The sequence below is a fragment of the Drosophila miranda genome, chromosome 3 (assembly GCF_003369915.1).
Source record: "Drosophila miranda strain MSH22 chromosome 3, D.miranda_PacBio2.1, whole genome shotgun sequence".
Lineage (NCBI taxonomy): Eukaryota > Metazoa > Arthropoda > Insecta > Diptera > Drosophilidae > Drosophila > Drosophila miranda.
The window spans coordinates 16,695,562-16,721,177 of NC_046676.1; the positions used below are offsets into that span (position 1 = coordinate 16,695,562).

The 25,616-nt window shown below is 45.6% G+C and overlaps 12 protein-coding genes across 31 annotated transcripts in view; 7 read left to right on the forward strand and 5 right to left on the reverse strand.

Moving 5' to 3' along the window:
- Positions 1-681, forward strand: part of LOC108158090 (titin) — a 29,846-nt gene extending 29,165 nt beyond the window's left edge. For 12 of the 16 annotated variants that reach the window (XM_017290244.2, XM_033392011.1, XM_033392012.1 and 9 more), the window contains one exon: positions 47-579. In XM_017290244.2, coding sequence (XP_017145733.2) covers positions 47-173 — 127 coding nt within the window. In that variant the 3' untranslated portion in view covers positions 174-579. Of the gene's footprint in view, positions 1-46 lie in introns of all 16 variants that reach the window. The other 4 variants (XM_033392015.1, XM_017290251.2, XM_017290252.2 and 1 more) reach the window with 1 other exon arrangement.
- On the reverse strand, positions 674-3,978 carry LOC117185845 (lysM and putative peptidoglycan-binding domain-containing protein 3-like). Its single transcript, XM_033392052.1, has 3 exons — positions 3,808-3,978; positions 3,164-3,723; positions 674-1,151 (listed from the first exon to the last, which is right to left on the reverse strand). Exons 1-3 carry the CDS (start codon positions 3,819-3,821, stop codon positions 907-909), a joined length of 819 nt encoding a protein of 272 aa, XP_033247943.1. The 5' UTR covers positions 3,822-3,978; the 3' UTR covers positions 674-906.
- On the reverse strand, positions 1,269-2,747 carry LOC117188339 (26S proteasome regulatory subunit 7). The gene has a single exon (XM_033392042.1). The coding sequence runs from the start codon at positions 2,643-2,645 to the stop codon at positions 1,344-1,346; it is 1,302 nt and encodes a 433-aa protein (XP_033247933.1). The 5' UTR covers positions 2,646-2,747; the 3' UTR covers positions 1,269-1,343.
- A 47-nt stretch (positions 3,979-4,025) lies between the features above and the next one.
- Positions 4,026-5,403, forward strand: LOC108158119 (retinol dehydrogenase 12). The gene is made up of 5 exons (XM_017290296.2): positions 4,026-4,184; positions 4,243-4,506; positions 4,559-4,715; positions 4,777-5,036; positions 5,101-5,403. Exons 1-5 carry the CDS (start codon positions 4,099-4,101, stop codon positions 5,330-5,332), a joined length of 999 nt encoding a protein of 332 aa, XP_017145785.1. The 5' UTR covers positions 4,026-4,098; the 3' UTR covers positions 5,333-5,403.
- Positions 5,404-5,618: 215 nt separating this feature from the next.
- LOC108158120 (retinol dehydrogenase 12) lies at positions 5,619-7,205 on the forward strand. 2 transcript variants are annotated; one of them, XM_033392051.1, is made up of 5 exons: positions 5,619-5,708; positions 5,808-5,956; positions 6,099-6,362; positions 6,421-6,849; positions 6,908-7,205. In XM_033392051.1, the coding sequence occupies exons 2-5, from the start codon at positions 5,871-5,873 to the stop codon at positions 7,122-7,124; spliced, it is 996 nt and encodes a 331-aa protein (XP_033247942.1). In that variant the 5' UTR covers positions 5,619-5,708; positions 5,808-5,870; the 3' UTR covers positions 7,125-7,205. The 2 variants fall into 2 exon arrangements, with proteins under 2 accessions (XP_033247942.1, XP_017145787.1); XM_017290298.2 differs by having other exon boundaries at positions 5,675-5,956; positions 6,421-6,837; positions 6,908-7,203.
- A 1,134-nt stretch (positions 7,206-8,339) lies between these two features.
- LOC108158499 (presenilins-associated rhomboid-like protein, mitochondrial) lies at positions 8,340-9,984 on the forward strand. The gene is made up of 6 exons (XM_017290813.2): positions 8,340-8,562; positions 8,621-8,816; positions 8,871-9,165; positions 9,226-9,446; positions 9,509-9,708; positions 9,767-9,984. The coding sequence occupies exons 1-6, from the start codon at positions 8,516-8,518 to the stop codon at positions 9,855-9,857; spliced, it is 1,050 nt and encodes a 349-aa protein (XP_017146302.1). The 5' UTR covers positions 8,340-8,515; the 3' UTR covers positions 9,858-9,984.
- Positions 9,897-10,698, reverse strand: LOC117188057 (RNA-binding protein 48). Its single transcript, XM_033391300.1, has 3 exons — positions 10,509-10,698; positions 10,310-10,454; positions 9,897-10,249 (listed from the first exon to the last, which is right to left on the reverse strand). Exons 1-3 carry the CDS (start codon positions 10,599-10,601, stop codon positions 9,996-9,998), a joined length of 492 nt encoding a protein of 163 aa, XP_033247191.1. The 5' UTR covers positions 10,602-10,698; the 3' UTR covers positions 9,897-9,995.
- A 300-nt stretch (positions 10,699-10,998) lies between these two features.
- Positions 10,999-13,036, forward strand: LOC108158498 (ribonucleoside-diphosphate reductase subunit M2). The gene is made up of 3 exons (XM_017290812.2): positions 10,999-11,189; positions 11,417-11,650; positions 11,946-13,036. Exons 1-3 carry the CDS (start codon positions 11,130-11,132, stop codon positions 12,825-12,827), a joined length of 1,176 nt encoding a protein of 391 aa, XP_017146301.1. The 5' UTR covers positions 10,999-11,129; the 3' UTR covers positions 12,828-13,036.
- A 208-nt stretch (positions 13,037-13,244) lies between these two features.
- On the forward strand, positions 13,245-15,407 carry LOC117188055 (beta-1,3-galactosyltransferase 1). Its single transcript, XM_033391293.1, has 2 exons — positions 13,245-13,744; positions 13,819-15,407. Exons 1-2 carry the CDS (start codon positions 13,468-13,470, stop codon positions 14,928-14,930), a joined length of 1,389 nt encoding a protein of 462 aa, XP_033247184.1. The 5' UTR covers positions 13,245-13,467; the 3' UTR covers positions 14,931-15,407.
- A 33-nt stretch (positions 15,408-15,440) lies between these two features.
- Positions 15,441-22,120, reverse strand: LOC108158489. 2 transcript variants are annotated; one of them, XM_017290797.2, is made up of 5 exons: positions 21,677-22,120; positions 21,131-21,599; positions 19,740-21,061; positions 18,315-19,286; positions 17,601-18,244 (listed from the first exon to the last, which is right to left on the reverse strand). In XM_017290797.2, the coding sequence occupies exons 1-5, from the start codon at positions 21,759-21,761 to the stop codon at positions 17,697-17,699; spliced, it is 3,396 nt and encodes a 1,131-aa protein (XP_017146286.1). In that variant the 5' UTR covers positions 21,762-22,120; the 3' UTR covers positions 17,601-17,696. The 2 variants fall into 2 exon arrangements, with proteins under 2 accessions (XP_017146287.1, XP_017146286.1); XM_017290798.2 differs by lacking the exons at positions 17,601-18,244; positions 18,315-19,286 and adding an exon at positions 15,441-17,519 and having other exon boundaries at positions 21,677-22,103.
- A 550-nt stretch (positions 22,121-22,670) lies between these two features.
- Positions 22,671-24,072, forward strand: LOC117188056 (vesicle-associated membrane protein 7-like). Of its 3 annotated transcripts, none has more exons than XM_033391297.1 (5): positions 22,671-22,900; positions 22,966-23,332; positions 23,396-23,624; positions 23,696-23,763; positions 23,823-24,072. In XM_033391297.1, the coding sequence occupies exons 2-5, from the start codon at positions 23,129-23,131 to the stop codon at positions 23,976-23,978; spliced, it is 657 nt and encodes a 218-aa protein (XP_033247188.1). In that variant the 5' UTR covers positions 22,671-22,900; positions 22,966-23,128; the 3' UTR covers positions 23,979-24,072. The 3 variants fall into 3 exon arrangements, with proteins under 3 accessions (XP_033247188.1, XP_033247189.1, XP_033247190.1); XM_033391298.1 differs by having other exon boundaries at positions 22,986-23,332; XM_033391299.1 differs by having other exon boundaries at positions 22,671-22,868; positions 22,986-23,332.
- On the reverse strand, positions 24,057-25,478 carry LOC108158492 (mitochondrial amidoxime reducing component 2-like). The gene is made up of 4 exons (XM_017290803.2): positions 25,360-25,478; positions 24,678-25,297; positions 24,321-24,607; positions 24,057-24,255 (listed from the first exon to the last, which is right to left on the reverse strand). The coding sequence occupies exons 1-4, from the start codon at positions 25,364-25,366 to the stop codon at positions 24,150-24,152; spliced, it is 1,020 nt and encodes a 339-aa protein (XP_017146292.1). The 5' UTR covers positions 25,367-25,478; the 3' UTR covers positions 24,057-24,149.
- Between the last annotated feature and the right edge of the window lie 138 nt (positions 25,479-25,616).

A 25,616-nucleotide genomic window follows, 5' to 3' on the forward strand; every position in this document is an offset into this window, starting at 1 on the left:
TAGTTGAATAAAAGTTATGTTTCCGAGTTCTTTTCTACAATCACAGGGATCCATCTATTCAATCGGACGGTTCCACGAACCCACCTATCGCCTCTCCTGTGACCCCAGTCCCCGTACGTCATGGCTTTCTCCGGAGCAATATTGCTTTCTTTGAGAACTTAAAGTTTAAGTGAATAAGCGAAGGGGATGAGATGTGCCTCCATTGGTGGATATTCCTTGAGTAATATGCACGGTAATGGTAAAGCACTCCACGCATCGTCACCAAAAATTATGTGCCATGGCCATGGCCAGCATTTCCCAGCCAGAGACCTACCACACACACACAACAATGTACTTAACTTCAATTGTTACTTGTAGTCCGTATTTATTATTAATAACCATTATATCCATGGATACTTTTTTTTTTAGCCCTAAGATATGTATTATGTATGTATGTACTTATAAGGCGTAACAGAGCTATTTAAAGTTTTACCAAGAAATGTTACATTTTACCCGTACGTGTTTAACTGTTGCATACTTCTAATCAATAAATCTTACATAGACTCAAAGCTCTTTTGGAGTTCTCACAACTGAAATTCACAACGGACGAATATACATAGATTTGGGATTAACAGGACGGACCATGTAGCAACTTGGAAGACCCCACCATAATCCAAACAATTTAGAGAATTAATTACAGTACACAAAGTCCTTATTATTTCGAAAAAAGAGTCCATATAAATTTCTAGGGTTATATGTATATCAAATAAATTCAACGGCCAGCAGCTGCATTTAAAATGCGCCTGGTAGAGCTAGAACGAGTGAGAGGAAAGAGACGAGTTGTTGCCGGTACATTTGGAATGATGATCACTTCGGTGCTGGCATAACCAACACCAGCACCGGTCCGACCGGACCGTATCGGACCGGCTACTGCGAGCTGTGGTTGTGATGTGGATGCTCCGCAAGATAGACGACATAGACCAGCGGTATGACGACGCACAGAGCGAGTATGAATATCAGCAGACAGATCCAGGACATGTCGCAGTCAGAGCCGGACCAATCGATGGCACGCAGAGAGGGACCCGGTATGGGACGCACCAGAGGAGCATGCCTGTCCACAAGCAAGTCGTTCAACAGAGGTGCACTGTCGTCCGGCGATCGCTCCATATTGGCTGCGATAAAGTTTACAAAAAGAGACATTTATTAGCTATGGCGGAGAACAATTAAATGTTATGTTATGTAATCGTTTGCGAAACATCCAGAGGTAAATTTTTGTTTTATTTAATTAATTGCCAGTTGAAGGATATATTATCTATTACAGTTTCTCCTTCAGTGGATACAAAATAGTGCCAATAAAACTAGTCTTAATTATAGGTCATATAGCGGGGAGTGGCGCTAAACTTGGCGTAGCTCTTGATAACCTTGTTCACGGCCTCGAGGAAATCCTTTTCGGTGGCCACCTTGCGACGCGCACGAATGGCAAACATGCCGGCTTCCGTGCACACTGAGCGGATCTCGGCGCCCGTAGAGTTGGGGCAGAGACGAGCCAGCAGATCAAAACGAATGTCACGTTCCACGGACATAGAGCGAGCGTGAATCTTGAAAATATGCGAGCGGCCATCCTGGTCAGGCAGACCGAACTCCACCTTACGGTCCAGACGGCCGGGACGCATTAACGCTGGATCTAAAGTGTCGGGTCTGTTGGTAGCCATCAGAACCTTGATATTACCACGAGGATCGAACCCATCCAGCTGATTGATGAGCTCCAACATAGTACGCTGCACCTCGTTATCACCACCAGCACCATCATCGAATCGGGCTCCGCCGATCGCATCGATTTCATCGAAGAAAATGAGACAAGCCTTCTTGGAGCGTGCCATCTCAAACAGCTCGCGCACCATACGTGCTCCCTCGCCGACATACTTTTGCACCAGCTCTGACCCGATGACGCGGATGAAACAGGCATCCGTGCGATTGGCAACGGCTCGGGCACAGAGTGTCTTGCCAGTGCCAGGCGGTCCAAAAAGCAACACGCCCTTGGGCGGTTCAATGCCCAAGTTGACAAATTTCTCGGGATGCAACAGCGGAGTTTCCACAACCTCCCGCAGCTTCTCGATCTGCTCCTTGCAGCCGCCAACATCGCTGTAGGTCACATCCGGCTTATCTTCCACCTGCATCATCGTAACTGTCGGATCAATTTTCGGCGGCAGCGGTATGTGGATCTGGTACTTGTTGCGATCGACACCCACACGCATTCCTTCCTCAATATCGGTTGTGGCCACCGAATCGGCCAAGTCCACGACGAACTTGGCAAACTGCTTCACGTTGATAATGTACTTCGGGTCATCCGAGTCGGCGTTGATGATTTTGGTGCAACGTGCCACCTGAAGCGGTTGCTCATTTTGCAGAATTTGCTTATCAGCAGCCAGATCCCAGAGCGCAGGAGGTGCCAGACCTGTGTCGCTCTCCTTGATGCCAGTCAACTCATTGACCTGCTTCACAGCCTTTTGAATATCTTCCTCGATGTTTTTTATGGACTTGTGGTATTGACTCTGGCCGTATGTCTTGAGAAGTTCGATGTCACCCTCGTCCAGCGACTTTATTTCCTTCTCCTCCTTCTCGTCGTGTTTCACTTTGCGCTGATCATCTCCCAGATAGTCCGGCATCTTGTTGTATAACGAATTTATAATTTCCGACAGCAAAAAGGCAGCCTAGCTATGTTTTTCTTTTGTTTAAATGCAGAATGACTAAACAATTTAGCAAGCACTGTGACCAGTGTGACCGCGGACGGCGGTAAAAATATACGGTCTGACCCTCAGCAATATACCGAAATATACCGTGTTATTTTAAAAATATACAGTAAAAATACTGACGAATTGTTAAAGTTGTGCACTACCTCTGCAAATGGTCTCTTTACCGCACTGTAACTAAGCAAGTTCAAATTTGTCCTTATGCTAAAGTTGACATTACTATATAGTTCCCTGTTTGATTCTATGCACTTCCTCGCAGGAAGCGAAGGCTTAGTTTTTTGCTGACCGGAAGTTCCTCCGGTATTTGGTTGGATATAAATGTAATTGGACTTCACTTGACAAATTAGGACGTTGACGACCCTCACCATCTTTTATATTACAGTTCTTATATGTGTACCGAATATGAGCTAAAATTAGCCAGGGCATAGACTCACCTTCATCATTTGGAGACCCATGAGCTCCCTCGTAGTATTTGCTTGCCGCTTTACTCGTTGATGGTTGATCGTCGTCTACAGAGCCAGATGCATTTACTGCTGCTACAAGGAGTCTCTCGTCCAACATTTGGCGAGCATCCTCCAGTGGGTTGCGTTCAATGGCAGGCTCCCGTTCTATGTTGTGCCTTGGACTGTTGTTGCCGCTTCTGTGCACGGCTGGCAGAGCATCCTGAACTCCATTCCCCAAGAGAACATTGTGCACTGTTACAGGTATGCGAATGATGCGATGAGCGTGTATCTCATTGTCGCGGTCTATCATGTTCAGGCGTTTGATATCGGCCACGGAACAATGAAATTTGAGCGCCAACGCTTGCAAGGTGTCGCCTTCTTGCACGTTGACTTCTAGCGTGTTCTCATAGCGAGCCAATCTGGCGTGGCCGTTCGGTCTGTGTCCCAACGGCACCAGGTTGACAAACTCATCATCGTCGTAGGCTGGCCTCGCGAAGATATCCTCCACATTGTCTGGATCTGGATCGTCCCAGTTATAATTTTGGTGGCGCCTGAAAGACAAAGCCCGCGTCATAATACATATATTTTATTTTGTTGACACTCGAAGCAACAGTCGTGTTGGCGCTGACTCTTACACATTGCGTCTCATAGCTGACTTAGTTCTCGCGGAGGGTTTGTTTTCTTCTTAGGGAACGTCTCGGATGGTGATGCAGTGACTCTTCCTTGCTACGCTTTCAATGCGCCCAAGAAACCAATTAATTAGCTTATATTATAAGTGTAAAGTATCTTTCCAGCCAGACAACAACAACAATTACTTGAAAACAGAGCAATCGGTATCGATAGATACCAGTGTTAACAAACAGCTGTTTGTGTTTATTTCAATGTCCATAGATAGCGTTTAATTTATAGCTCATTATATTACTAAAATGGGTTTTTTTTCGTTCCTAAAGAGTCGCCCCATCTTCTGGCTGAGCGTCACCGGAACTACGGTAGGCGCCGCCTGCGCCATAAAGTCTGGGTTCCCGTATTCATTTACAAATGTCCGGGTTTGACTGCTTTCCCTCTTACAGAGACCTTATGCAAGGCGGCAAATTCACAAAAGAAACCGATGAAACGAACAAAGTATTCATTGTGACGGGGTCGAACAGCGGAATTGGAAAGGAAACGGTCAGGGAACTGGCGAAACGGGGAGCAACCGTTTACATGGCATGTCGAGACATGAAAAAATGTGAGGAGGCCCGAGAGGAGATTGTGCTGGAGACCAAAAACAAATACGTGTACTGCCGTGAATGCGACTTAGCTTCGCTAGACTCAATACGGAATTTCGTTGCCGCGTATGTATTCAGTTCTACTCTATCACTGTTTCTTAATATCTTGACTTTTTAGCTTCAAGCGGGAACAGAAAACGCTGAATATACTCATCAACAATGCTGGTGTCATGCGCTGTCCCCGATCACTTACAAAGGATGGCTTCGAGATGCAGTTGGGCGTGAATCATATGGGGCACTTTTTACTTACCACACTGCTATTGGATCTGTTGAAGGTGCTGGCTACAAACCAAGTGAAGTATTGCTTATTTTGATTTAATCTGTCTGCATTCTTAGAATTCAACGCCGAGTAGGATAGTCAACGTCTCGAGTCTAGCACATACACGTGGCGAAATCAACACCGGCGACCTGAACAGTGAGAAGTCGTACGACGAAGGCAAAGCCTACAGTCAGAGTAAATTGGCGAACGTCCTGTTCACACGAGAGTTGGCTAGACGACTGGCAGGCACAGGAGTAACGGCTAATGCCTTGCACCCCGGGGTTGTGGATACAGAACTCTTTAGGCACATGAGCTTCTTCAGTAACTTCTTTGCCGGGTTGGTATTGGTACCTGTTGTGAGCGTTGCAAAAATTCTTGGGAATCTCTTTTTCTGCTTTCAGACTATTCGTTAAGCCTTTGTTTTGGCCCTTCGTAAAGACCGCCGCGAATGGGGCACAAACCAGCTTATATGCGGCTCTCGATCCGGACCTGGAGCTGGTGTCTGGTGAATATTTCAGTGACTGCCAGCCCAAAGAAGTAGCGCCAGCTGGCACTGACACACAGACAGCGAAATGGCTTTGGGCAGTCAGCGAAAAGTGGACAAATACACCGCCCATCGATGTGAAAAAATAGGATAAAACGTTTATTACCGTAAAAAGACTTTCTGCGAGTCAAAAATGAATCATTTTCTACAATCAAAAGTATTCCTATCATGTTTTCAATCCTCTGTTAACTTGGCTAACAGCAGAGATTGCTATTTGCTTTGGGCGCCAGCTGATCATCGCTGTATGACCGTTTTTAAAATGTGTTCGATACCGAAACCGGTTGCTTGCCAATTTGATTATCATTGGTTTAAAATAGATACTGTGTACATATACATATTCCATTACATTTTAAGCTAAAAGCCCTCGGTTCAAAAGGTACGTTCCATAGTATCATAGGGAAATACAAGGCCTCTCGCTCGCTCACTGGTGTCGTCTACTTGTGCTTCCAGTTATCTATTTTAAAGGTTTGATTTGAGCAGCAGTTCTTAGATTATACGACATTCATACGTAGAGTGTTGCACTATCAATTTTATCAGTCGTCCATAACATATAAAGTTTCGTAGGCAATTCGCTGGTCACAATCTGGAATATAACTCACTTACGTCTGGACACTGAACGCGCCAAGAATGGAAATTATTATAAATTTTCTGCAAAGCATTGCCCCATTCTTTGTGGCACATGGAATTGTTGGAATTATTGCATTATGCGTGAGGTAATTATCGACTCGACCCAAAGTTAAGTGTAACGCCGATAGGTGCTATGAAATATGAGAGTGACATGGAAACATTACTATCAGAATTCGAATTTCACAATCTGGACACCAATGAAATAACTATTGTGTTACCTCGCCACAGGCTATACATGCAGGGGGAAAAGTTCAAGAAGCGCTCGGATGAGACGGGCAAAGTGGCAATTGTGACTGGCGGAAATACGGGTCTCGGCAGAGAGACTGTGCGTGAGCTCGCGCGAAGAGGAGCTACTGTGTACATGGCATGTCGAGACAAGGATAAGGGGGAAAAAGCTCGCAAGGAGATCGTGAAGGAAACGAAAAACTCGAACGTTTTCTCTCGGGAATGTGACTTGTCCTCTTTGGATTCCGTTCGGAACTTTGTCGATGGGTGAATCATTCGTGAACCGACATTCGTACTTTTTATCTAATCAAATCGACCTCGACAGTTTCAAGAAGGAGCAAGATAAGCTGCATATCCTGATCAACAATGCCGGTGTCTTCTGGGAGCCGCGTAGTCTCACCAAAGAAGGCTTCGAAATGCACTTGGGAGTCAATCATATCGGTCACTTTCTTCTCACCCACCTGTTGCTCGATTTACTGAAGCAGTCGGCACCTAGTCGCATCGTAGTCGTTTCTAGCAAGGCGCACGAGCGGGGCCGTATCCAAGTGGATGACATTAACAGCAAGCTGTCGTACGACGAAGGAGCAGCCTACTGCCAGAGCAAACTGGCGAACATACTCTTCACTCGGGAGCTGGCGAGACGTCTCGAGGGCACCGCAGTGACGGCTAATACTCTGAATCCCGGCATAGCAGACACGGAAATAGCGAGGAATATGATATTCTTTCGAACAAAGTTGGCCCAGTATGTAGTAGAGTGTGTCCAGTTCACCCTTGCCCTCTTGGGTATATTAAAAATTCTTCTGTATTTTCAGGACCATTCTCAGGCCTCTGCTGTGGTCTCTCATGAAGTCTCCCCGAAACGGTGCCCAGACAACACTCTTTGCAGCTTTGGATTCCGACCTGGATCACGTGTCGGGTCAGTACTTCAGCGACTGCAGGCCGAAAGAATTAGCTCCTGCTGCCCAAGATGATGATATGGCCAGGTGGTTGTGGTCACAGTCTGAGAAATGGACGGGTATAGGACTTTGAATTGGGTAGGGGGTATTTTTAAGTATGAGTTGCAATTTTCTTTATAAATAAAATTAGGAACGTCTCGCGACAATAGATAATTTTGTTTTCGCCAAACCAAATCAAACCAAATCCCTGACCCGAGAACTAACACACATACGGCACAGGTATCCCCTAACTTTGGTAACGTGTCAATTACTTTCGGCGTGGAAAGACCATGACCATGTTCATGGCCGCCTAATTTAGACAGTGTATACAGTAAATGTGCAACGAAGCCGCCAAATTGGCATGGCTCAAAAAGAACATTTAAATTACGCGGACAACGTAACGTACGTATCACGTAACCGAACTACGTTGCACTGAATCGGTATATAATTGATTATTTTATCAATTTCATCAATCTATTGAATTTCATTTTCAAAGGTTATAGAAACCCAATAAAAGCAACTATTTAGAATAGGCCAGTCAAGTAGAAAATTGATTCACTAATCGGATAAAATTATGTGGGCACGGCCGAGAGATCTATCTTGCTAGTAATATTCCACGGAATATCAAAAACGAGGAATATGTATAATAGAACTGAATTCGTCGGTATATACTTACTATATATTTTTAAAATGAGACGGTATATTTCTGAGGGTCAGACCGTATACTTTACCGGATTTTCCTTTTTTTTTACCACCACGTCTAGCTCACACACCACGCAATTTTATAGTATTTTCTAGTACTTTCCAGTATATTTTAAGACACGTTATAGACTCACCCTCTTGTGCAATGCACCAATGTAGAAACCGAGTAGAAATGCCACATAGAGCCATGTTCTAGGCCACATTGAATACTTATTCGTGATCAGCATCGAATTCCTGATCGTTTACCATCAAAACCTCACTTTTTTAAAAATGTCGGAAAAAACGCATGGTAAAAAGTGTATAACGGAGGTTTTTCGCACTGGCGCTTCCATAGGGATAATATGAAAAAAAACAACGGGTAAACGTACACACTTTCCCGTCAAGTGTCGCCTTTGGTAATTACATACAAGTGTAGTTAATATGTAGCAAATGTGAAGTTAGCGTGTAGTTACCATGTAAGAAAATATATGTAGTGGAAATTTTTGTTGACCGGCTTGGCTTAAACCTTATTTTATTAACAATCCAATAAAAATGAGAACTTACAGTTAACCAGTCTTGTAGGAAATTGATGTAGTAATCGGATAAAATAATGAATCCAGAGCTGAGCGTCTTAGCTAGCTGTTAATACTCAACCAAATATCAAAAACGATGAAATATGATGGAACTTGAATACAAATAATACGTCAGTATATTTACGGTATATTTTGAAATTTGTGACGTTTGACTCATAATATTCATTGGCATATTCATGCCAAATTGTTGAACTTTCGAATTATAATTATAATGCTTGTAAATCGCGCGCTCTGTAGGAGCTGGCTCTCCCAGGTGACGTAAGTACGGGCAACGGCGGTGTACGGGTCAGATTAACCATAGTTCGAGATCCCACAGACAAAGATATGCAAATGGTCAAAATTTTTCATGCCGACACATAGTACCTGCTCCTCGATCCAAGCCACCAGCACGATACGTTCACGGCAACAGTAAACAGAGCAGCAATGTAAAGCCCTCGGGCGGGGAGCCGGTCCCAGAAAGCACAACCGTTCCGAACAACAACTTATTCAAGGCGGTCGCATTCACAGGCGCAGTAAGTAATCAGTGTTCCATATGAAGGTCTTTCTGTATGTCTTTTCGATTACAGTTTACGGTGGGATGCTTTACCAGCGCCACCATCTGGGAATACGAAAACACACGGAGTCTGATCATTACCAAGGCTAAGCAGGCGCAATTTGGTTGGTGGCAGAGTCGATCGCTCGTGGACCGCAGCAGTTGGTCGCAGCTGAAACTGAAAATCCGCCAGCACTGGGACAATCTGAACACTGGCGAAAAGGTGTTTGCCCCCATCTGCCTTGTAAATCTGTTGGTATTTGGTCTGTGGCGTGTGCCACGCCTGCGAGCCACAATGATAACGTATTTCACATCCAACCCGGCTGCGCGTAAGTCAGGCGAGACCTTCAACTGAATCATCCGTTATGAACACCTGTTTCCCTGAGCAGGCATCGTTTGCTGGCCCATGTTTCTGTCCACTTTCAGCCACTACTCAGCCATGCACATATTCGCCAATATGTATGTGTTGCACAGCTTCGCCAACGCCGCGGCTACGTCGCTTGGCAAGGAGCAGTTCCTAGCCCTTTACCTGAGCGCCGGAGTGTTCTCCAGTCTGACAAGCATTCTGTACAAGGCGGGCACGCGACAAGTGGGAATGTCTCTAGGAGCGGTGCGTATGAAAAGGCAGGGTTTCCCTCGTCCCTTCAAATAAACCTTGTAATTTTCCTCTAGTCTGGAGCGATCATGACAGTGCTGGCATACGTGTGCGCCCAGTATCCAGATACTCAGCTTAGCATATTGTTTCTTCCCGCCCTGACGTTCTCCGCCAGTGCAGGCATAAAAGTGATTATGGGCATTGACTTTGCGGGCTGCGTGATGGGATGGAAGTTCTTTGACCACGCGGCGCATTTGGGAGGAGCCATTTTTGGAATGTAAGTAAACTGTAGGATGTGGCGGTTGACTTTCACTCACTCACTTGTTTATCCACAGATTCTGGGCGTATTATGGTGCACAGCTGTGGGCGAAACGCCTTACCCTGCTGAACTACTACCACCAGATCCGCGAATCGAAGCCGAAATAATGACAAATCAAAACCCTTTCCAACAAGAAACAATTGCAGTTCTGCTCATAGTTACGGATATCGTTTAGTCCCCCGGGGGCTCCTTACAATGTGTGGAAAGTAATAAAAGGTCAGACTCGGTCGTGTATTCATCCCTCGTCATTTCATTCTCTTTTTGGCCGGTGTTAAGTCCGTCTGGTCTGGGCGATTTCGCCTAGTCCGATGTTCCACCTCCTGGCTTCGTTTCATCAGTTTCTCCCGCAGCTCTTGCAGAGTCTCTCTTTCAGGCGCATAAGAGATGTGCAGGGTTCCGCCGTAAAACTGTTTGGCATCCAACTGCCGCTTTGCTCGTCGTGCTACCTCGAGTCGCTCAAACTGTACGGCAAAGACATCTGTAAAAGCCTCCAGTTCCACTGCAAACAGGTGTAACTTAGTTCTGTGATCAAGTGATCATGCCAGTGTTTTGCACGCACTCTTTGCAGCCATCTCCGAAGTTATACACGCACACGACTGCAATTTTCCAAAGCATTGCAGCTTGGTCTTGAGATTTCCCTGAAGGTTTATTTTAGGCACTCCGAAGATCAGCAAGTGCCTCGACTCGCTTGCAACAGTATAGACCTGAAAAACTGGGCATTCGTTATGGGCAAAGCTATCTAGTTTCTGTGTCCGTACCTTTACTGCCTTTAACTCCCGCCCCTGACGATATGGGAGTCGTGTGGTGCAGTATTGCAGTTGCTTGTGGTGATCGGTAGTTGCAGAGTCCATAACAAACGAAATTTCGAAAGGAAAACAAATTAATTAATTTTTTGCAAGCTGATTATCGATTTAGCGTCTTAAAATATACTGGAAAGAACTAGAAAATACTATGAAAAGTATAAAATTTGCAAGGTGTGTTAGCTAGATATGGTAGCAGGAAAATCAGTGTGACCAAAATAAATACCGATAACAAAACCGAACTTAGCCCACTTAGACCCCCTCTACTTTTCCCGCCTAAAGAAAATATGGGTTGTTTTCATTTTCTGCTTCTTCTCCAGTGCCATTCACATCAGGATTTCCATGTGTATTTTTTTCGTATTTTTGAAAGTGACTCTGTATATATCGGTATATTTCTATGGGTCTGACCGATAATTCCGTTTTGGCGGGAAAAGTAAATAGCTTGCCGCCCGGCATATAAGCCAAGAACCGCCGTTTTCCCAATCATTTTATTGTGAAATTTCAGACAACATACAACAGGTTTTCCGCGTAATATATTAACTTTTCTGACGACACTTTTTAAGAAAAATCAAATACAAAATGTCTCAGGTTGCTTCCAAGGAAAATATTGCCGACAACATGGAGAAATTCTCGCTGAAGGTAAGTGACACGTTTATGCAATGGAATTTACATGCATGCATACGAATGAAAATTACAAGTACATAGGCTATACATAGCCACTCGTTTTTCATGTGTATGTTCCCGTGTGAATACGTGAAATGGCGCAATATCGCGCATCACAACAAATGTACATACATACTATACATTTTTAAGGGTTTGCTAACCATTCAATTTACATATTTATCGTACTATGCATACATATTTAGAGCCCCAGCAAGAAGGTACTGACTGAAAACGCCAGCAACGTTCGCAAAATGTCCTTTGGCAATGAAGAGAATGGCGCAGTTAAGGAAGCCGATACCAGCAAGGCAGCGCAGTCCCTTATGGAGAAGACCGGATCGCCGTTTGACCCTTCTATTGAGCCCCTGCTCCGGGAGAATCCACGCCGCTTCGTTATATTCCCCATCCAGTACCACGACATCTGGCAGATGTACAAAAAGGTATGTACATGTGGGTGCTTGTATGTATGCGTATGTGTCTTCTTCTGGCGGGTAATTTCATGATAAAGCGCGCCAAAATCCAGTCACGTCGGTTGCGTGCACGATTGCATGAATCAAACTTTATGATAGGGCGTCTGCAGCCCCAGCCCTTGCGGTATGTGTTTACTTAATGAAACATGAACACGTTTTTGGCGGGAGATCCGACCAAAGATAATAACAACTACGAATAAAATGCATTGAATACTGTATATGGTATCATACATGTTAATACTTTGACATTGTATTCATCTCGCAGGCGGAGGCCTCCTTCTGGACCGTGGAAGAGGTGGATCTATCGAAGGACGCGACGGACTGGGCCCGTCTCACTGACAACGAGCGCTACTTTATCTCCCATGTGCTAGCCTTCTTCGCTGCCTCGGACGGCATTGTTAACGAGAATCTGGTCGAGCGCTTTAGTCAGGAGGTGCAGATCACGGAGGCACGTTGCTTCTACGGCTTCCAGATAGCCATGGAGAATGTGCACTCCGAGATGTACAGCGTGCTCATTGACACCTACATACGGGAGCCGCAGGAGCGCGACTACTTGTTCAATGCTATTGAGACCATGCCGGCTGTAAAGCGCAAGGCGGACTGGGCCATGTCCTGGATATCCTCGAAATCGGCCAACTTTGCCGAGCGTATTATTGCCTTTGCGGCCGTGGAAGGAATCTTCTTTAGCGGCAGCTTTGCCTCGATCTTTTGGCTGAAGAAGCGTGGTCTCATGCCCGGTCTGACCTTCTCCAACGAGCTGATCTCCCGTGACGAAGGTCTTCACTGCGACTTTGCGGTGCTCATGTATCACCATCTAGTGCAGCGGCCCAAGCGGGAGCGCATCATCGAGATCATCAGGGATGCTGTGGAAATCGAGCAGGAGTTCCTCACTGAAGCCCTGCCCGTCAATTTGATTGGCATGAACTGTGTTCTCATGTCCCAGTACATCGAGTTCGTGGCCGATCGGCTGCTAGGGGAGCTCGGTGTGGGTAAGATCTACAACACTAAGAATCCTTTCAATTTCATGGAGATGATCTCGCTGGACGGAAAGACAAACTTCTTTGAGAAGAAGGTGGCCGAGTACCAGCGCATGGGTGTCGTAACGAGTCGCTTAGACAACGTGTTTACCCTTGACGCCGATTTCTAGGGCTGGTCCCGTCCGAGGGCTGGCATTTCAATATTAATATGTAACCAAGAGTTTTTATATGTACTTTGTAATAGAAATGTAATTAAGATTAAGATCAATCACCTCCCCATTTATAACTTGACCTAGAACCTTTTGATGCACTTGACCTAGAGCAACACAACATTATTGTATATAAAACATGATAAATAAATTATGATATAGACAAAATATATACACTAAATGGACGAGTCTTATATTTTTGTAACGCCCATTTGAGCGGGCGGGAAATTTCAATAATATTCTCAATGGCGGGAAAAGACTTGTAGAGTCGCCGTTTTAGATTTGAATGAAGGCATATGTATTGTAGGTAGCGTGTGTATGCTTTACATTTTACGTGTATCGATAGTCACGAGGGACGTAATCAGCCGGATAGCAGCTTTTATCAGTTTTTAAGGTGATGTGATTGTTGCTGTTGTCTGTGAACCGCAAACAATTAATTCAAATACACCACTTCTGTTTATTTGCTATAATCAGTGCAATCACACTGCTGCTGCTGCTGCTGCTTGGATTATCAATTGGCATTAAAAAGATGCTTGGCAATACCTGAAATGCAAACAAAACGAACGCCGTCCACAGTGAGATTGCAGAACATAAAGATCAAATGAACAACGCAGGCACTGGGAATGAGGAGCAGTGTGCTCTGCTGGCGGACTCGTCCGTCAGCTCTGGGTCGACGGCATCTGTCTCCGATGAAGAGACAGCTGCAAGGCAGCCCAGGATCAAGCTGCGGGGAACCATGAAGCTGCAGCGGCGAACGCGCTTGCCTCTGCCAAGAATTTTGCGTCGGTTTGGATGCTACACCCTAATGGCATTATTTATTTTCCTTCTGCTCCTTGTCTACCTGCCATTGATGTACATGGATGGGCATAAGCGTCGAGGTAAGAGAAGCCGCTCAGGATGCTGAGCTCTATTGTATTGATCTTCGTCTTTTCGTTTTATATTCCGTTGCCAGTGGGTTTACCAGACTGGACACTGGAGACCTCCCGGAGCATAGGCGATTACATAGACCCTGTGCAGGAGACAGCACTGATTGTGCCGCGGGAATTTTGTCGGAACAAAACCTTCCTGATAATCGCCGTTTGCACTAGCTTAGGCAACTTCATCCAACGACAGACAATACGCGAGACCTGGGGAAACACTTCGGAGTTTAACTACGGAGCCTTTGTGAAGTTGCATGGTCATCTCAAGGGAAACTACTTGCCACCGATGACGGCGCGCCTGAAACATTATGCTGAGTACCTAAGCGGTGAAGGTGATTCATTGTCTGCCTCCGTACGAATTGTGTTTATTGTGGGTCGCAGCAAGTACGAATCCCTTGTGGGTAACGAAACGTTATCTCGAGTTCACAGCGAGGCGGAGAAGTACAACGACATTATTCAGGAGAGCTTTGTAGATAGCTACAACAATCTAACACTCAAGTCGGTGATGGCCTTGAAGCACATAAGCCGAAGTTGTGCCAATAGTACCGCCTACTTCCTCAAGTGCGACGACGACACCTTTGTAAATGTCCCCAATCTGCTGCACTTTCTGCTCGGCGGCTCCGTTCCGCTGTACAATGATACTCTGGACTATCATGATCGTTACACATTCCTTGTGAAGTCGCCGCAGAATCGAATGAACGACACGAGCGGGGTGATGTATGGACACCAGTTCTGCAACGTGGTGCCCGTGAACGATGTTAGCAGCAAGTGGTACATGCCCTCCTATATGTATCCGCCGGAGTCCTATCCAAAGTATTTGTCTGGAGCCGGCTACCTTCTCTCTATTGATGTGGTGCAGCGACTGTACGAGGCCTCCCTGAACACGACGCTTGTGTACTTGGAGGACGTCTACATCACCGGACTGTGCGCCCAGCGTGCCCATATCACGCGACATCATCACCCGCTCTTCAGTTTTGCCCACTCAAAGCATCTGTGCGCCTTCAAGGGCAGCATTACGCAGCATCAGGTAAAGGACGACACCATGGTGGAGGCATGGAACTATGTGTCCGACTACAAGATAAGGTGCCCGCCGCCAGGTCGTTACTTCAACCACATGCGATTGCACAAACGCCCAAATTGTTAGTAATAGAAGCGCCCAAGACAGGCTTGAATGACATTATATGTTCTTCTTGCCCCTACTTTTTAAAGACCCAGAAATACTTCATTATTATTTATACACGCCTCACAAGAACCCACTTTATGTTCCTGAAATTATAATTAACAGAATACTCTAGCACATCTGACATGTCCACATATAAGAAAAGTGATATATTAACCCCAACAAACCAATCAACTCATAGATATAGTGCTTGTATTATTTTCTACCCCGTTACATTGAAGATCGCAAGATACCATCCAATGTAATATTCTTCTGTCAGATCTAATTGATCTAATCGAATGTAATTTGAGTGTGCAGAAGCTCCATTAATCCATATCATTTCAAAATGTATTGCATATAAGGTGTATCACATAAATATACATATGTAAATGTACTCCTGCGTTCTAAGCTTCCGATTTGTTGAATCAAATAAAACAAATGTAGACTACACTAGATGTTTAAGTATTTATTTTTATTAATTATTTATTTCATCAATATCAATTAATATCCTAAGTACTAAATATTTTCTACTGGCTTGCTTTCTTGATCAGTTTCTGATTGCAAAATTTACTCATAAATTTTATAAATGGAGCAGTCCCAGAGACTCGTACCATTTCAGACCATCTTTAGATCGATGCCGAACTGCGTTAGCATTTCGGGAATATAACAATGAATGATTAAATGCAATACATAACACTATCCTATCATGAACATTTCTGTACAGCATGAAAAGGTAATCCCAAACATTATACCGATTCTGGTGTGAAAATATTAGATCGATATATGCTACCAATAGCACTTTAAATAAAGACATTTTCTGGGCGCCAAACTACTTTGCATTAATTGGAGTAATTCCCCATGAACTTGCAATAACATTATAATTAATTCATTCAGTTTGTACAGTTGTGAATCATAAATCCAAAAATATGAACAAAAATTTAGAAATATGTGATTATGTATGTTATATCGAATCACCAAATACGATTCGTAAAACAAGTTAAATTCAATTTAAACCAAATTAAAGTTACTAAACAAATGATTGGCTGTTTTCTTGTATCTCATTGGATCTATATACATATGCATAAACGACCAATGTGATATTGAAATACAGGGTGTCGAGGTCTTACGCAAAGTTGTCGTCGGGACCTCGAATGATCACCACAAACTAGCCGAGGAGTTGCCGGGTGGTAGTCGCATCTGAAGTAGACTCCTCCGAAGTCGTGACTTTCGAATCGACATTTTCGTGTAAGCCTGCCAAATATGCTTCGGCGTTGTCAACCGTCAAGGTAACAGTGGATTTAGAAGGAACCGCTCCGTTCTCAGTCAGTGGTTCAGATTCACGTGGCGACTTGCAGACCTCCCCGATTTGATTTTCTTTTGGGATGGGTTCACGCGATGGCATCACCGAAGTTTCTGTGTCAGTTTCTGGAGCTACAATTTCAAGATTGCTATCCGCTTCCGCTGTAGATACTATGGGACTGGGATTGCAAAGTTCTTTTAGTCCCATACCATCCACATCGTTTGCTTTATCTACTGCATCAGTTTTTTCACTGGGGATGTCTATGTCCATTCTTTCCAGCGGCTTAGCAGCGAGGCTTTCTGTGGAAGTGTCCATTGCTTCATTTAACTTAGATATTTCTTTATCCGAACATTTCTCCTTCAGAACTTCGGCTTCGGGCTCTAGGATTTCCAAGTCTTCACGTACAACTGGGTTAATACATAAGAATTCCTTTTCGTCCACCTGATCAACAGCTGTTGCTACAGCTTCAGGCTCGGTTTGAGCTTCCGTTTCAGGCTCGGTTTGAGCTTCCGTTTCAGGCTCGGTTTGAGCTTCCTTTTGCTGCTTGTCTCCTGCTTCTTCTAACTTTTGGTGATCATCATCTGCAATCTTTTCCCTCGGGACCTCTGCTTTGTCATTCTCCGCCTTTTCCGTTTCTTTGTCTGCTTCTTGTTTATTCGGGCTGGACTGCCCCTTGCTGCAGAGTTGCGGTTCTTTTTCTTCTTGGATAGGAATCTCATTGGGTCCGTCGGCTGGCGTTTTTTGAGCATCGGTCTTTGTCTGGTGAGCTTTACTCCCAATCTTGTCCTGCTTATCGCAGTTCTTAGCCCATTTACGCGCCACCTCAAACTCGTCCTCGGCTCGTCGCAACTTGACCCTGACTTTCATTTTCAACTTGGCATCGGTGTGCTTGATCTCCTCCATGCGCTGGCGCTCTAATTGAAGCAGTGCTGGATTCGGCTTGTTCGTTGTCTTTTTGCGAGGCTGCTTTTTGTGTCCTGGTGAAACGGACTTGGGCTCGGCAGTGCCCTCGGTGATGTCCACTTCGAGAAGACTGGCCAAGATGGTTGAACTAAAGGCGGCCATATCGGCCTCACTCGGCGGCAATTCCGCGATTTGGTTCTTCGGAGCTTCCGTTTTTGGAGCCTGAGACGCAACAGAAGTTATCTTTATGATCTTCTTGCTGTTCGAGTCCGAGCACACATCGTCTTCGTTGTCCGAATCAATGGTAATGGTATCCGTCTTGGGCTCCACAATCTCGATCTCGTTATCATCGTCATCGCTGGCTTGTTTATCTGCAAGAGACAATCAAAATTAGCAAAATACATAGAAATGATACTTGATCAGTTTTTTGTAAGCTAAGAACTCATTGAGGGTCGTATTTAAACAGAGGTTGGAAAATTTTTTATTCGATCTTGGTTTCGGTTGGTTATACATAAACTATGTTTAGATTGGCTGGAATGACACTGGAATTAAATGTTGAGGAAGCGCATCTCCTCTAGAGGGAAGTTTAAGCGCAGTTTTTGAAGAGTCTTTTCATTGGGATGCGGCTGTCGATTCAGTTCGCGGCAGTAGCATTCATAGGCAAATTTTGCCATTTGCCAGCGCTGCTTGCACGTCTGAGCATCTCGCTTGAAGCGTGGAAGGCGCCGGGCCACCTCAGGCCAGAGGCGCTCCCGTGCAGTCACATCATTGTAGTCCGCGTGACGTGGATTCCACAGAGTGGGGTAGGCGCGCATGGCCAGCACCAGTTGCTGAGCAAACTGATTGTCGTCGGCCATGTCCTTTAGTTTGCTGTCGGACTTATTCCCATTCTGTACACAATCCTGCTGCGGCTCAAACTCATCGCGCAAGTCCTGCTCATCAATTTTATAGAGAAAGAACAAGCTGGCCAAATATTTGGAATACTTTAGCTGTAGGTTGGCATGCAATCTTTCGTCCTTGATGGTCCTGAGGCGGAAGGTCTTGAACATTTCGTACATCTGCTGCCAGCGCCCTACCAGGTAATCGCATGGATAGTCTGGAAAAGGGGGAAAAAAAATTGCTTAAACGGGAACTAATCAACGATGTCCTCCTAGAGGACTACTTACTGGTTGCCGATTTACAAAAATTGAGCCACAGCGACTTCCGCGTCTGCTCGTCAATGCTATTGAACTCGGGATCAGCCGACTTGCGCCACAGTACGGGATGGCTCTTGGCAAAGTTAATGATGCGCATGTCAATATCCCGCACGGGCACTTGTCTCGCCCTCACCGGCTTCCGCATTTCCGCTTGCTTCGTCTGCCTTGTTCCGTGATCCTTGTCCATGGTGTTTTCAATGACGTCCAGTTGCTTGCGCTCAAAGCCATCCCCATCGTCTTCGCCACAGTCCACTTCCAGCCACTGGCTTCGTGGCAGGTCTCTGTTGGCCAGATAGTTGGTGGCCTTGTCAAAGTAGCCTTTGAAGCGCTTCCCCTGACGGTTGCGGCGCTCGATGCGCACATAGCGTTTGCGCACGTTCTTCCAGCGAAGCTTAATGTCGTCGCCGCGCGGAAAGTGACTGGCTATGACGCGCCACTGCTTGCGTGTGACCTCCATTTTGCCATAGTCCGGGTGATGGGTGCACCAGATCGACGGATACTCGCGCAGCAGTCTCGTCAGCTTGCGATCGTAGGCATGAGCCTGTTCGTTGCGGTTCATGCTCTCCTCAGTGCCCAGTTCGGCGAGGTCCTCGCTGTCCAGGTCATCATTGTCATCGTCCAAATCATCATCCAAGTCGTCAGGCTCATCATCAAACTCGTAGCTATCGGCATCGGCCCCATCGTTGTCATTATCTTTTTTGGGCACCGACTCGAATGCACTTGCATTCTCGTTCTCCTTTTCTGGGTCTTCGTCGTCAATGGGATCGCCCTCGGCTCGTACTCCCAGCGGCATTAGAGGCGGCAATGGCTCGCAGTCTTCTCCCTCCTTGAGATTCGCATGCAGACTCTTGCGGTATTCATACACTTGGTTGTGGAAGCTGTTGCAACCTGTGTTGAAGAGATCCACATCGTCGATTTGGCCAAAGCAGACATAGTCGACGGCTGGAAGCACACAAAAAGTGATAGCGAGAGATTAACGTTTAGGGAAAAACTGCTTCTGGGTTCTATTCCATTGCCTCTTTGGATAGTATTTTGCAAACACATGGACCAAGCTAAAACCAATCGCTATCGCAGCCAAGGAAATGGAACTTGCAGTTTTCCCTAAACAGACAATCAGTGGATCACAGGATACTTACATACATGCAGCCGTGCCGCCTCTCTCTATCCTCCCATTGCCATTCAGCAAGAGCAGGGACAGAAATAAACACTCGCGCACAAATACGAACGAACGAACAATGAACAACTGACAACGCCCGTCCATGTGTCGAAAATATTCTCCAAAGACAATAATAGAGATACTCTCGTCCCCCATCTTCTTACATTATAAGAATATTTGGAGCCAGGTGGCTACCGAACGGTGGCTTACATCTAAGAAATTACTTGGTAGAGACTTACCGGCAGCCAATTGGCCGTTCTCCAGGCTGTTGGCATCGTTCTTGAAGCCCATTTCACGCATATCGACCAGGCACTTCTCCTGCAGATGTTTGAAGCGTCCGATGGCATAGGTCATCAAATAGGACATATGAATGTACAGCTCCTTTAGATCCATATAGCTGCGCGCCTGATTATAGGCATTCGAATGGGTCAGAGAGACCACTTTCCCAGTAAGATGAGTGCATATGTCCATGGCATTGAATATCTGCTCCTGCAGCTGAGCACGCGCCTGTCCAATGGCGCTATTGGGAAACACATGGCGCATCAATGCAGGGCCCTTGTTCGGTTGCACCGTAGATATCATTGTCCCTGCTCCCCCATTAGCGTTCGACTGCGCCGGTAAAGACCCGCCACTGGCACTGGAACTTGCACTTGTCTGACTAACATTTCCCAGGCGCACAACTTGCGGAGCTCGCTGCTGTTGGTTGATCTGCGGATTGTAGATTCCCATATTGCTGCCCATGTTAGATGCCATGGCTGACGGTGTGCCGACTGGGCTAGGGTTTGTGCTGGGCACTTGGCGAATGGTCGTCGGAGCGGTTGCAAGAGAACGGGGTCGAATTAGGACCTGACCCATCGGACCCACAGGCATCGGAGTGGGGGGCGTTAAAGCGGTTGCAGGCTGACTGCCGGGTGGCATCTGGCGCTTGACCTGGATGAGCCGTCCATTGGGCAGGCGGTACGAGTCCTGCTGGGCGGCGCTATTCAGATCGACGCGGAATCCGTTGATGGTGTGGAAGACGGGCCCAGTGCTCCGAACGCTATTGGGCACCACGGTTCGACGCACAACACTGGCTGGTGAATTTTGGCGGTACCGAACGCCCGACCCACTCAGCACCAGCGGGGGCGGCAGGCTGGTCCGAGTAGAAGATGTACCATTGTTGCTGGGACTGGGTCCTGTATAGTTTTGCTGTACGGTAACAATCCGTGGCGTGGTGGTTGGTATAATAGCCGGTGTGGCCGGGAGACGAGTTGACGCCTTTGGCCTCATGGAGATCTGACAGTCGGGCTCCAGCATGCTCAGCAAATCGGGAGTACAGACGACTTCGTCGTTTGAGGTCTTGGGTCGCTTAGTAGGTGGACCTTGCTGCTTTGGCGCCGGGCTCTTTTTAGCAGAGCTCACGGAACTGGTTTGGCTGCGCTTCGAAGCAATTGATTCAAGGCTCTCCGCGGAATCGGAAAGGCTGTTTGCCTTCGCCTTGGCCAGACGGCAGCACGTACTGTTGTCCTTCATCATCTGGCGGCGCGCCTCCACTTCGGGCAGTTGCAGGCTCTGCAGGCCGCTGCAAACATAAAAGGTATTGAAACGTCACTATTTGATGGGAGGAAAAATCCATGGCCACAGTACCCACCGCTTTTGTGTTTGGATGTAGTTGACTAGAGCCCAGTGCTGGGCGCGCAGAGGCCATAGGATCTTGGGTGTGCAGTTGAAGCAGTTCCAGTTCTCGTTCTGTTCAATGTCCATAATGACGCCGCGCGACAGATTCTTGACGATGCAAGACTTGCAGAAAACGTACGGACATGTGGAGCAGCAATAGACCTCGCCGCCCTGGCCACACCAGCGGCAGTAGAGCTCCGAGCCATCCTCACCCTTGGAGAACTCTCCGCTGTTGTAAAAATCGTGGCACTTGACGCAGTGCGTCACGCGCAGAATGGGGTGCATCTTGATGGTGTCCTCCGAACCAGGGGCCGTTCCCATGTGCAGTTTGCATACAGTGCAGTGGACTTTTCGCTGGTTGATCACATCGACGGTTGGGTACGCTTTAAGATAGTAGCGACGCTCCTCGTCAGAAAGGCTCGAGTGCATCTCATAGTTCGAACCTGTTAAAACACGAGCCACGAACACGGTCTGAGCATTAGCATTGAAGTCCCAAAGAATCGGCGTATCGCTTTCTTACCTGAGAAGTCCACATCGAGTTTGGCCATTGGCGAGGGCGTCGCGGCCGGCACCAGCAGCACCTCGCTGTTTGGAGTGCTGCTCATATTGCGGCGCTACGGAGTCCCACGTGCAAAAAAATGTATTGCCAAAATTATGTACTTCTGTACAGAAGCGTCCGCGCGGCAGACAGGCAGCACCACAAAGCAATAACAACAAAGCGGCGCGGCAATTAAGTTCTTTGCAAAAACACAAACGCAACACTATCGAGTGCTTTTTAATTGCGTCCCGGGCAAAAGATCTTGCAAATTTTGGCTTCTATTGAAAATGATTAGTTTTTTCATTAATGCACAATCCGATTCCCACAGCGAAAATAATTTTTTTCACAGAAAAAAAATTCAATATGGCGTCCCCTTCGGGTTGTCCGAACCGAGTGGTGAGCACGCACGAAGTTGTTTGAAATGAAAATCGGGTTTAAAACTTTATGTTTTAGGAGGGAATTACTTTTGAATCGGTCACCAAATGATCCTCACAGTTGGAAAACTTTAAAATACAAAACAACTGTCTGGAAATGATGAGAAAAATTGATCGCATTCAAGTCTATACAACAATCTAAGCCAAGACCTAATTTTTCAGAAATGTAAAAAAATGTTCAAACTTGTTTCTGTTTGATAAAAGCTTAAATATTTAATAAAAAGTAAAAACGACTTGGTCTCTTGCGTACTTGGCAACCCTATATCCAACCAGTTGTCTCGTTCCCACTGCTGTCAGACCCATTAAGACCCGAACCCGAAGAGAAAATGCGCCATTTTGAATTACAGTTTCATTGAGATACATAACAAAATAATATTTATATAATTTGAAATCAACGAAGAAGTGTTTTCTATTTATTTAAGCCAGAAAGACTTAATATTAGCAAATAAATTTATTTAATTAAAAGCAAGCAAAATGTACATAGTGTGACCAAACTTGTCCAACGATGTTTGTCAAGGAAATCGAAGCGAGCGATAGTTAGTGTCATCGATAGGTGCATCCGAGGCGTCAGCAATTGTTGCTACTTTCTTTGTTTAAAAAAAAGACGAATTCTCTGGATCTGATCGTTTGAAAGTGTGCTAGCAATATTTAGGAGTCTATATAAAGAGCAGACATCATAAAAATGTGATCTGATGTGTGCTTGGAAACTTTGAGCATCTATAATTGGATAAACAAAACATGTATTGATGACTTATTTAATATATACACGCATGTATGTACATAAGTGCATCTACAACACATGAATGCAATTTTTTATTCATATTCGCTTATTCTTAGTGTGTTGCATTATCTTGAAGGGTCTGAGCTCTGAGCACGTCATCAGTAAGAAGAGAAGCCCTTTGCTGTTCCATTGATAAGCACATCCGCAAGAGCGAAAAAGTGCAATTGACCGGAGACTTGCGTACAACCGCACCCTAAATAAAAAAGCCGATACCACATAATGCCGATATTGTATAGCGTCATCTCGCGCGGCACCACGGTGCTAGCCAAGTTTGCAGAGTGCGTTGGAAACTTTGCCGAAGTGACGGAGCACATTATTGGTCGGATTGGGGTGCACAACCACAAGATGACCTACACCCACGGCGACTATCTAATTCACTACTCATGCGACAACAAGCTAGTTTACATGTGCATAACCGACAATGTGGGTTGAATGAACTGTGGCGGCCCTAAATACATATTGCTAATTAATTATCTCTACTTTCAGGAGTTTGAAAAATCGCGAGCTTTCTTTTTTCTGGCGGATATCAAGCAAAAATTCATACAGACCTATGGGCTGCAGGTGGCCACGGCAATCGCCTATGCCATGAATACGGAGTTCTCGAAAGTACTGGCCCAGCAGATGGTCTACTTTAGCCAGTCGAGTGCTGTTGATAATATTTCTCGCGTCCATGGCCAGATTGACGAACTGAAAGACATCATGGTTAAGAATATTGGTGAGCATTTTGAAGACGATAGTTACTTCAGTAATCTTCATGCTCCGTATCGTGTTGTATGCTTCTTACAGACAGTCTACGTGATCGTGGCGAAAAATTGGAGCTGCTCGTCAATAAAACAGAAAACTTGAGCAATAACGTAAGTTAATTCCAACATAAATAAATCTCCTCTAACCGCATGCATTCCTTTATTCACAGTCGGTTGCATTCCGCAAGGCATCAAGAAACTTGGCGCGGCAGATGTTTTGGAAGAAAATTCGTGTCTATGTTGTTGTTGGGATAGTGATAATATTTATAATCTATGTTATTGTGAGCATGTTCTGCGGCGGTCTCGCCTGGCAGACGTGCGTTTAGTGCACGGCCTACGATATTGTTTTAATTGTTATGGGTCTATACCGGATCGGATGTATATTTGCATATAAAACACATGAGTTACTTTCATTATCTACATATGTTCTATTTAATAAACATGAGTGTATACATGAATAATTATACGATAAGCAGAAGAAATGTTCAAAGACTGATTTACTTGTCCTCAACATACACAACATCATTGGCTTTAACTTTGCCTGGCTGCCGGAGACCCAAATGTATGCCCAGTTCTGGGGAGCTATAGTTGAACAGACGAAAGCTGATAAAAGAAATGGAGTGATTATAAGTTATTTCATGTGATTGTGTAGAGTTTAAGGAGGCCACCTTCTCAAAGTCTTCAACGGTTCGCCGTCGATGTCCCGCTCCGCTGTGTTGACATTAATATTCGGTAGAATGCAACGCGTGCAAGGAGCCACTGAACGGAAAACTGCCTCATCACCAATGCGAACCCATTGCCAATGATCCTCCGCATAGGGCTCGTCTACATCAGCTTTCAATTCGAAGTTACCTCGAAATTGTAGCGGATCTACGGGATTCTTAATTCGAGTGTTTAGATCGGCCACCGATGACAGATTCATGAGCATATAGCTTGTCGCATCGTTGAAGGTGCCCTGCTCGGTTAATTTTGTACAGATAAATATTAGTCACAGACTGTACCCACGAACACTGTTTGGTACCCACCGAATCCACTTGCTTTATATAGGGCATGTGCTTCAATCGTGGATTGATGATCTTCACGGCCTTCGGGTAAGGGTAGTGAACCAGCTTCAGTCCGGTCTCCGTCTTCAAGATGAACTGAGAGAACCACTTGTTAAACCGGTCGCCGCAAATCATAGCATCCACCGGTGCGCCCCAAACGGATGTATGCAAATCCTGGCCAGGACTCTGCAAGTTTTCGAAATCAAATTCCAAATCGGGCATTCCCGGGGCGCTGAATATGAGGCCATTGACCGAGACTTTCCGTGACTTTATCAATAACATTTGAGGATAGCCCCGTGCCGTCACCATCGTGTTGCTTTCGTCGAGCACCATTAGCGTGCGGTCGCGTATTCCCTCGAATGACAATCCAAGCACATCGCAATCGTACTCGAGGCCTGGTGTCAAGTTGAGTGGAGCACAGGATTTGACCGGAAATAAGTTGATTCGCTGCAGCGTTCCCACGCGCCTCCACTTCTGTGGCATAGCATCTCTGTATTGTAAATACCGGCGGTAGAGAAAAAAGCTCGCCCCTCCCACCACTGCCAAGCCAACGCCCACTCCGATGAGTGTCTTCGGACTAATGTCCAAGCTGGAGCTGCTGTCTACAGGGAAGCAAGTCTAATTTCTTGGTCTACTGTCGACATGCCAAATTATTTTCACTTACTTGCCATCGTCTTAAAATTTCTTTTAGTTATCACACCTGTTGCTTTCTCTGCGCCAAAAGCTCAACTGATTAGATTACTTCTTTTCTGCAGATCGTGTCGAAGGCTGGAAAAGCCTGCTTAATCCAAATCAATTATTTTTATGTACGAGAATGGATACATTTTATTAAATGTATGGATTTTTTAAATAAAATGTGGTATCTACATTTCAAAATCAATAAACATCCTTTTATTTTGTTAATTAAAAGCCCGCAATAGG

Bases quoted from the DNA above. Each gene is read 5' to 3' on its own strand.
- LOC117185845 (XM_033392052.1), bottom strand. The intron at 1,152-3,163 runs GTGAGTCTATGC...ACTTTATCGCAG, and splicing joins TGGGTCTCCAAATGATGAAG to CCAATATGGAGCGATCGCCG.
- LOC108158489 (XM_017290797.2), bottom strand. From the start codon at position 21,761: ATGAGCAGCACTCCAAACAGCGAGGTGCTGCTGGTGCCGGCCGCGACG. The intron at 21,600-21,676 runs GTAAGAAAGCGA...GTGTTTTAACAG, and splicing joins ACTCGATGTGGACTTCTCAG to GTTCGAACTATGAGATGCAC. The intron at 19,287-19,739 runs GTAAGTCTCTAC...GTGTGCTTCCAG, and splicing joins GAACGGCCAATTGGCTGCCG to CCGTCGACTATGTCTGCTTT.
- LOC108158119 (XM_017290296.2), top strand. From the start codon at position 4,099: ATGGGTTTTTTTTCGTTCCTAAAGAGTCGCCCCATCTTCTGGCTGAGC. The intron at 4,716-4,776 runs GTGCTGGCTACA...CTGCATTCTTAG, and splicing joins TGCTATTGGATCTGTTGAAG to AATTCAACGCCGAGTAGGAT. The intron at 5,037-5,100 runs GTTGGTATTGGT...TTCTGCTTTCAG, and splicing joins TTCAGTAACTTCTTTGCCGG to ACTATTCGTTAAGCCTTTGT.
- LOC117188057 (XM_033391300.1), bottom strand. From the start codon at position 10,601: ATGGACTCTGCAACTACCGATCACCACAAGCAACTGCAATACTGCACC. The intron at 10,455-10,508 runs GTACGGACACAG...CCAGTTTTTCAG, and splicing joins GGGAGTTAAAGGCAGTAAAG to GTCTATACTGTTGCAAGCGA. The intron at 10,250-10,309 runs GTGCGTGCAAAA...ACCTGTTTGCAG, and splicing joins TTCGGAGATGGCTGCAAAGA to TGGAACTGGAGGCTTTTACA.
- LOC117188339 (XM_033392042.1), bottom strand. From the start codon at position 2,645: ATGCCGGACTATCTGGGAGATGATCAGCGCAAAGTGAAACACGACGAG.
- LOC108158120 (XM_033392051.1), top strand. From the start codon at position 5,871: ATGGAAATTATTATAAATTTTCTGCAAAGCATTGCCCCATTCTTTGTG. The intron at 5,957-6,098 runs GTAATTATCGAC...ACCTCGCCACAG, and splicing joins ATTATTGCATTATGCGTGAG to GCTATACATGCAGGGGGAAA. The intron at 6,850-6,907 runs GTGTGTCCAGTT...CTGTATTTTCAG, and splicing joins TTGGCCCAGTATGTAGTAGA to GACCATTCTCAGGCCTCTGC.
- LOC108158499 (XM_017290813.2), top strand. From the start codon at position 8,516: ATGCTTGTAAATCGCGCGCTCTGTAGGAGCTGGCTCTCCCAGGTGAC. The intron at 8,563-8,620 runs GTAAGTACGGGC...GAGATCCCACAG, and splicing joins AGCTGGCTCTCCCAGGTGAC to ACAAAGATATGCAAATGGTC. The intron at 8,817-8,870 runs GTAAGTAATCAG...TTTCGATTACAG, and splicing joins CGGTCGCATTCACAGGCGCA to TTTACGGTGGGATGCTTTAC.
- LOC117188056 (XM_033391297.1), top strand. From the start codon at position 23,129: ATGCCGATATTGTATAGCGTCATCTCGCGCGGCACCACGGTGCTAGCC. The intron at 23,333-23,395 runs GTGGGTTGAATG...CTCTACTTTCAG, and splicing joins ACATGTGCATAACCGACAAT to GAGTTTGAAAAATCGCGAGC. The intron at 23,625-23,695 runs GTGAGCATTTTG...TGCTTCTTACAG, and splicing joins CATCATGGTTAAGAATATTG to ACAGTCTACGTGATCGTGGC.
- LOC108158498 (XM_017290812.2), top strand. From the start codon at position 11,130: ATGTCTCAGGTTGCTTCCAAGGAAAATATTGCCGACAACATGGAGAAA. The intron at 11,190-11,416 runs GTAAGTGACACG...ATACATATTTAG, and splicing joins TGGAGAAATTCTCGCTGAAG to AGCCCCAGCAAGAAGGTACT. The intron at 11,651-11,945 runs GTATGTACATGT...TTCATCTCGCAG, and splicing joins TCTGGCAGATGTACAAAAAG to GCGGAGGCCTCCTTCTGGAC.
- LOC108158492 (XM_017290803.2), bottom strand. The intron at 24,608-24,677 runs GTGGGTACCAAA...TTAACCGAGCAG, and splicing joins ATATAAAGCAAGTGGATTCG to GGCACCTTCAACGATGCGAC. The intron at 24,256-24,320 runs GTGGCCTCCTTA...TTCTTTTATCAG, and splicing joins CCGTTGAAGACTTTGAGAAG to CTTTCGTCTGTTCAACTATA.
- LOC117188055 (XM_033391293.1), top strand. From the start codon at position 13,468: ATGAACAACGCAGGCACTGGGAATGAGGAGCAGTGTGCTCTGCTGGCG. The intron at 13,745-13,818 runs GTAAGAGAAGCC...TTCCGTTGCCAG, and splicing joins GGATGGGCATAAGCGTCGAG to TGGGTTTACCAGACTGGACA.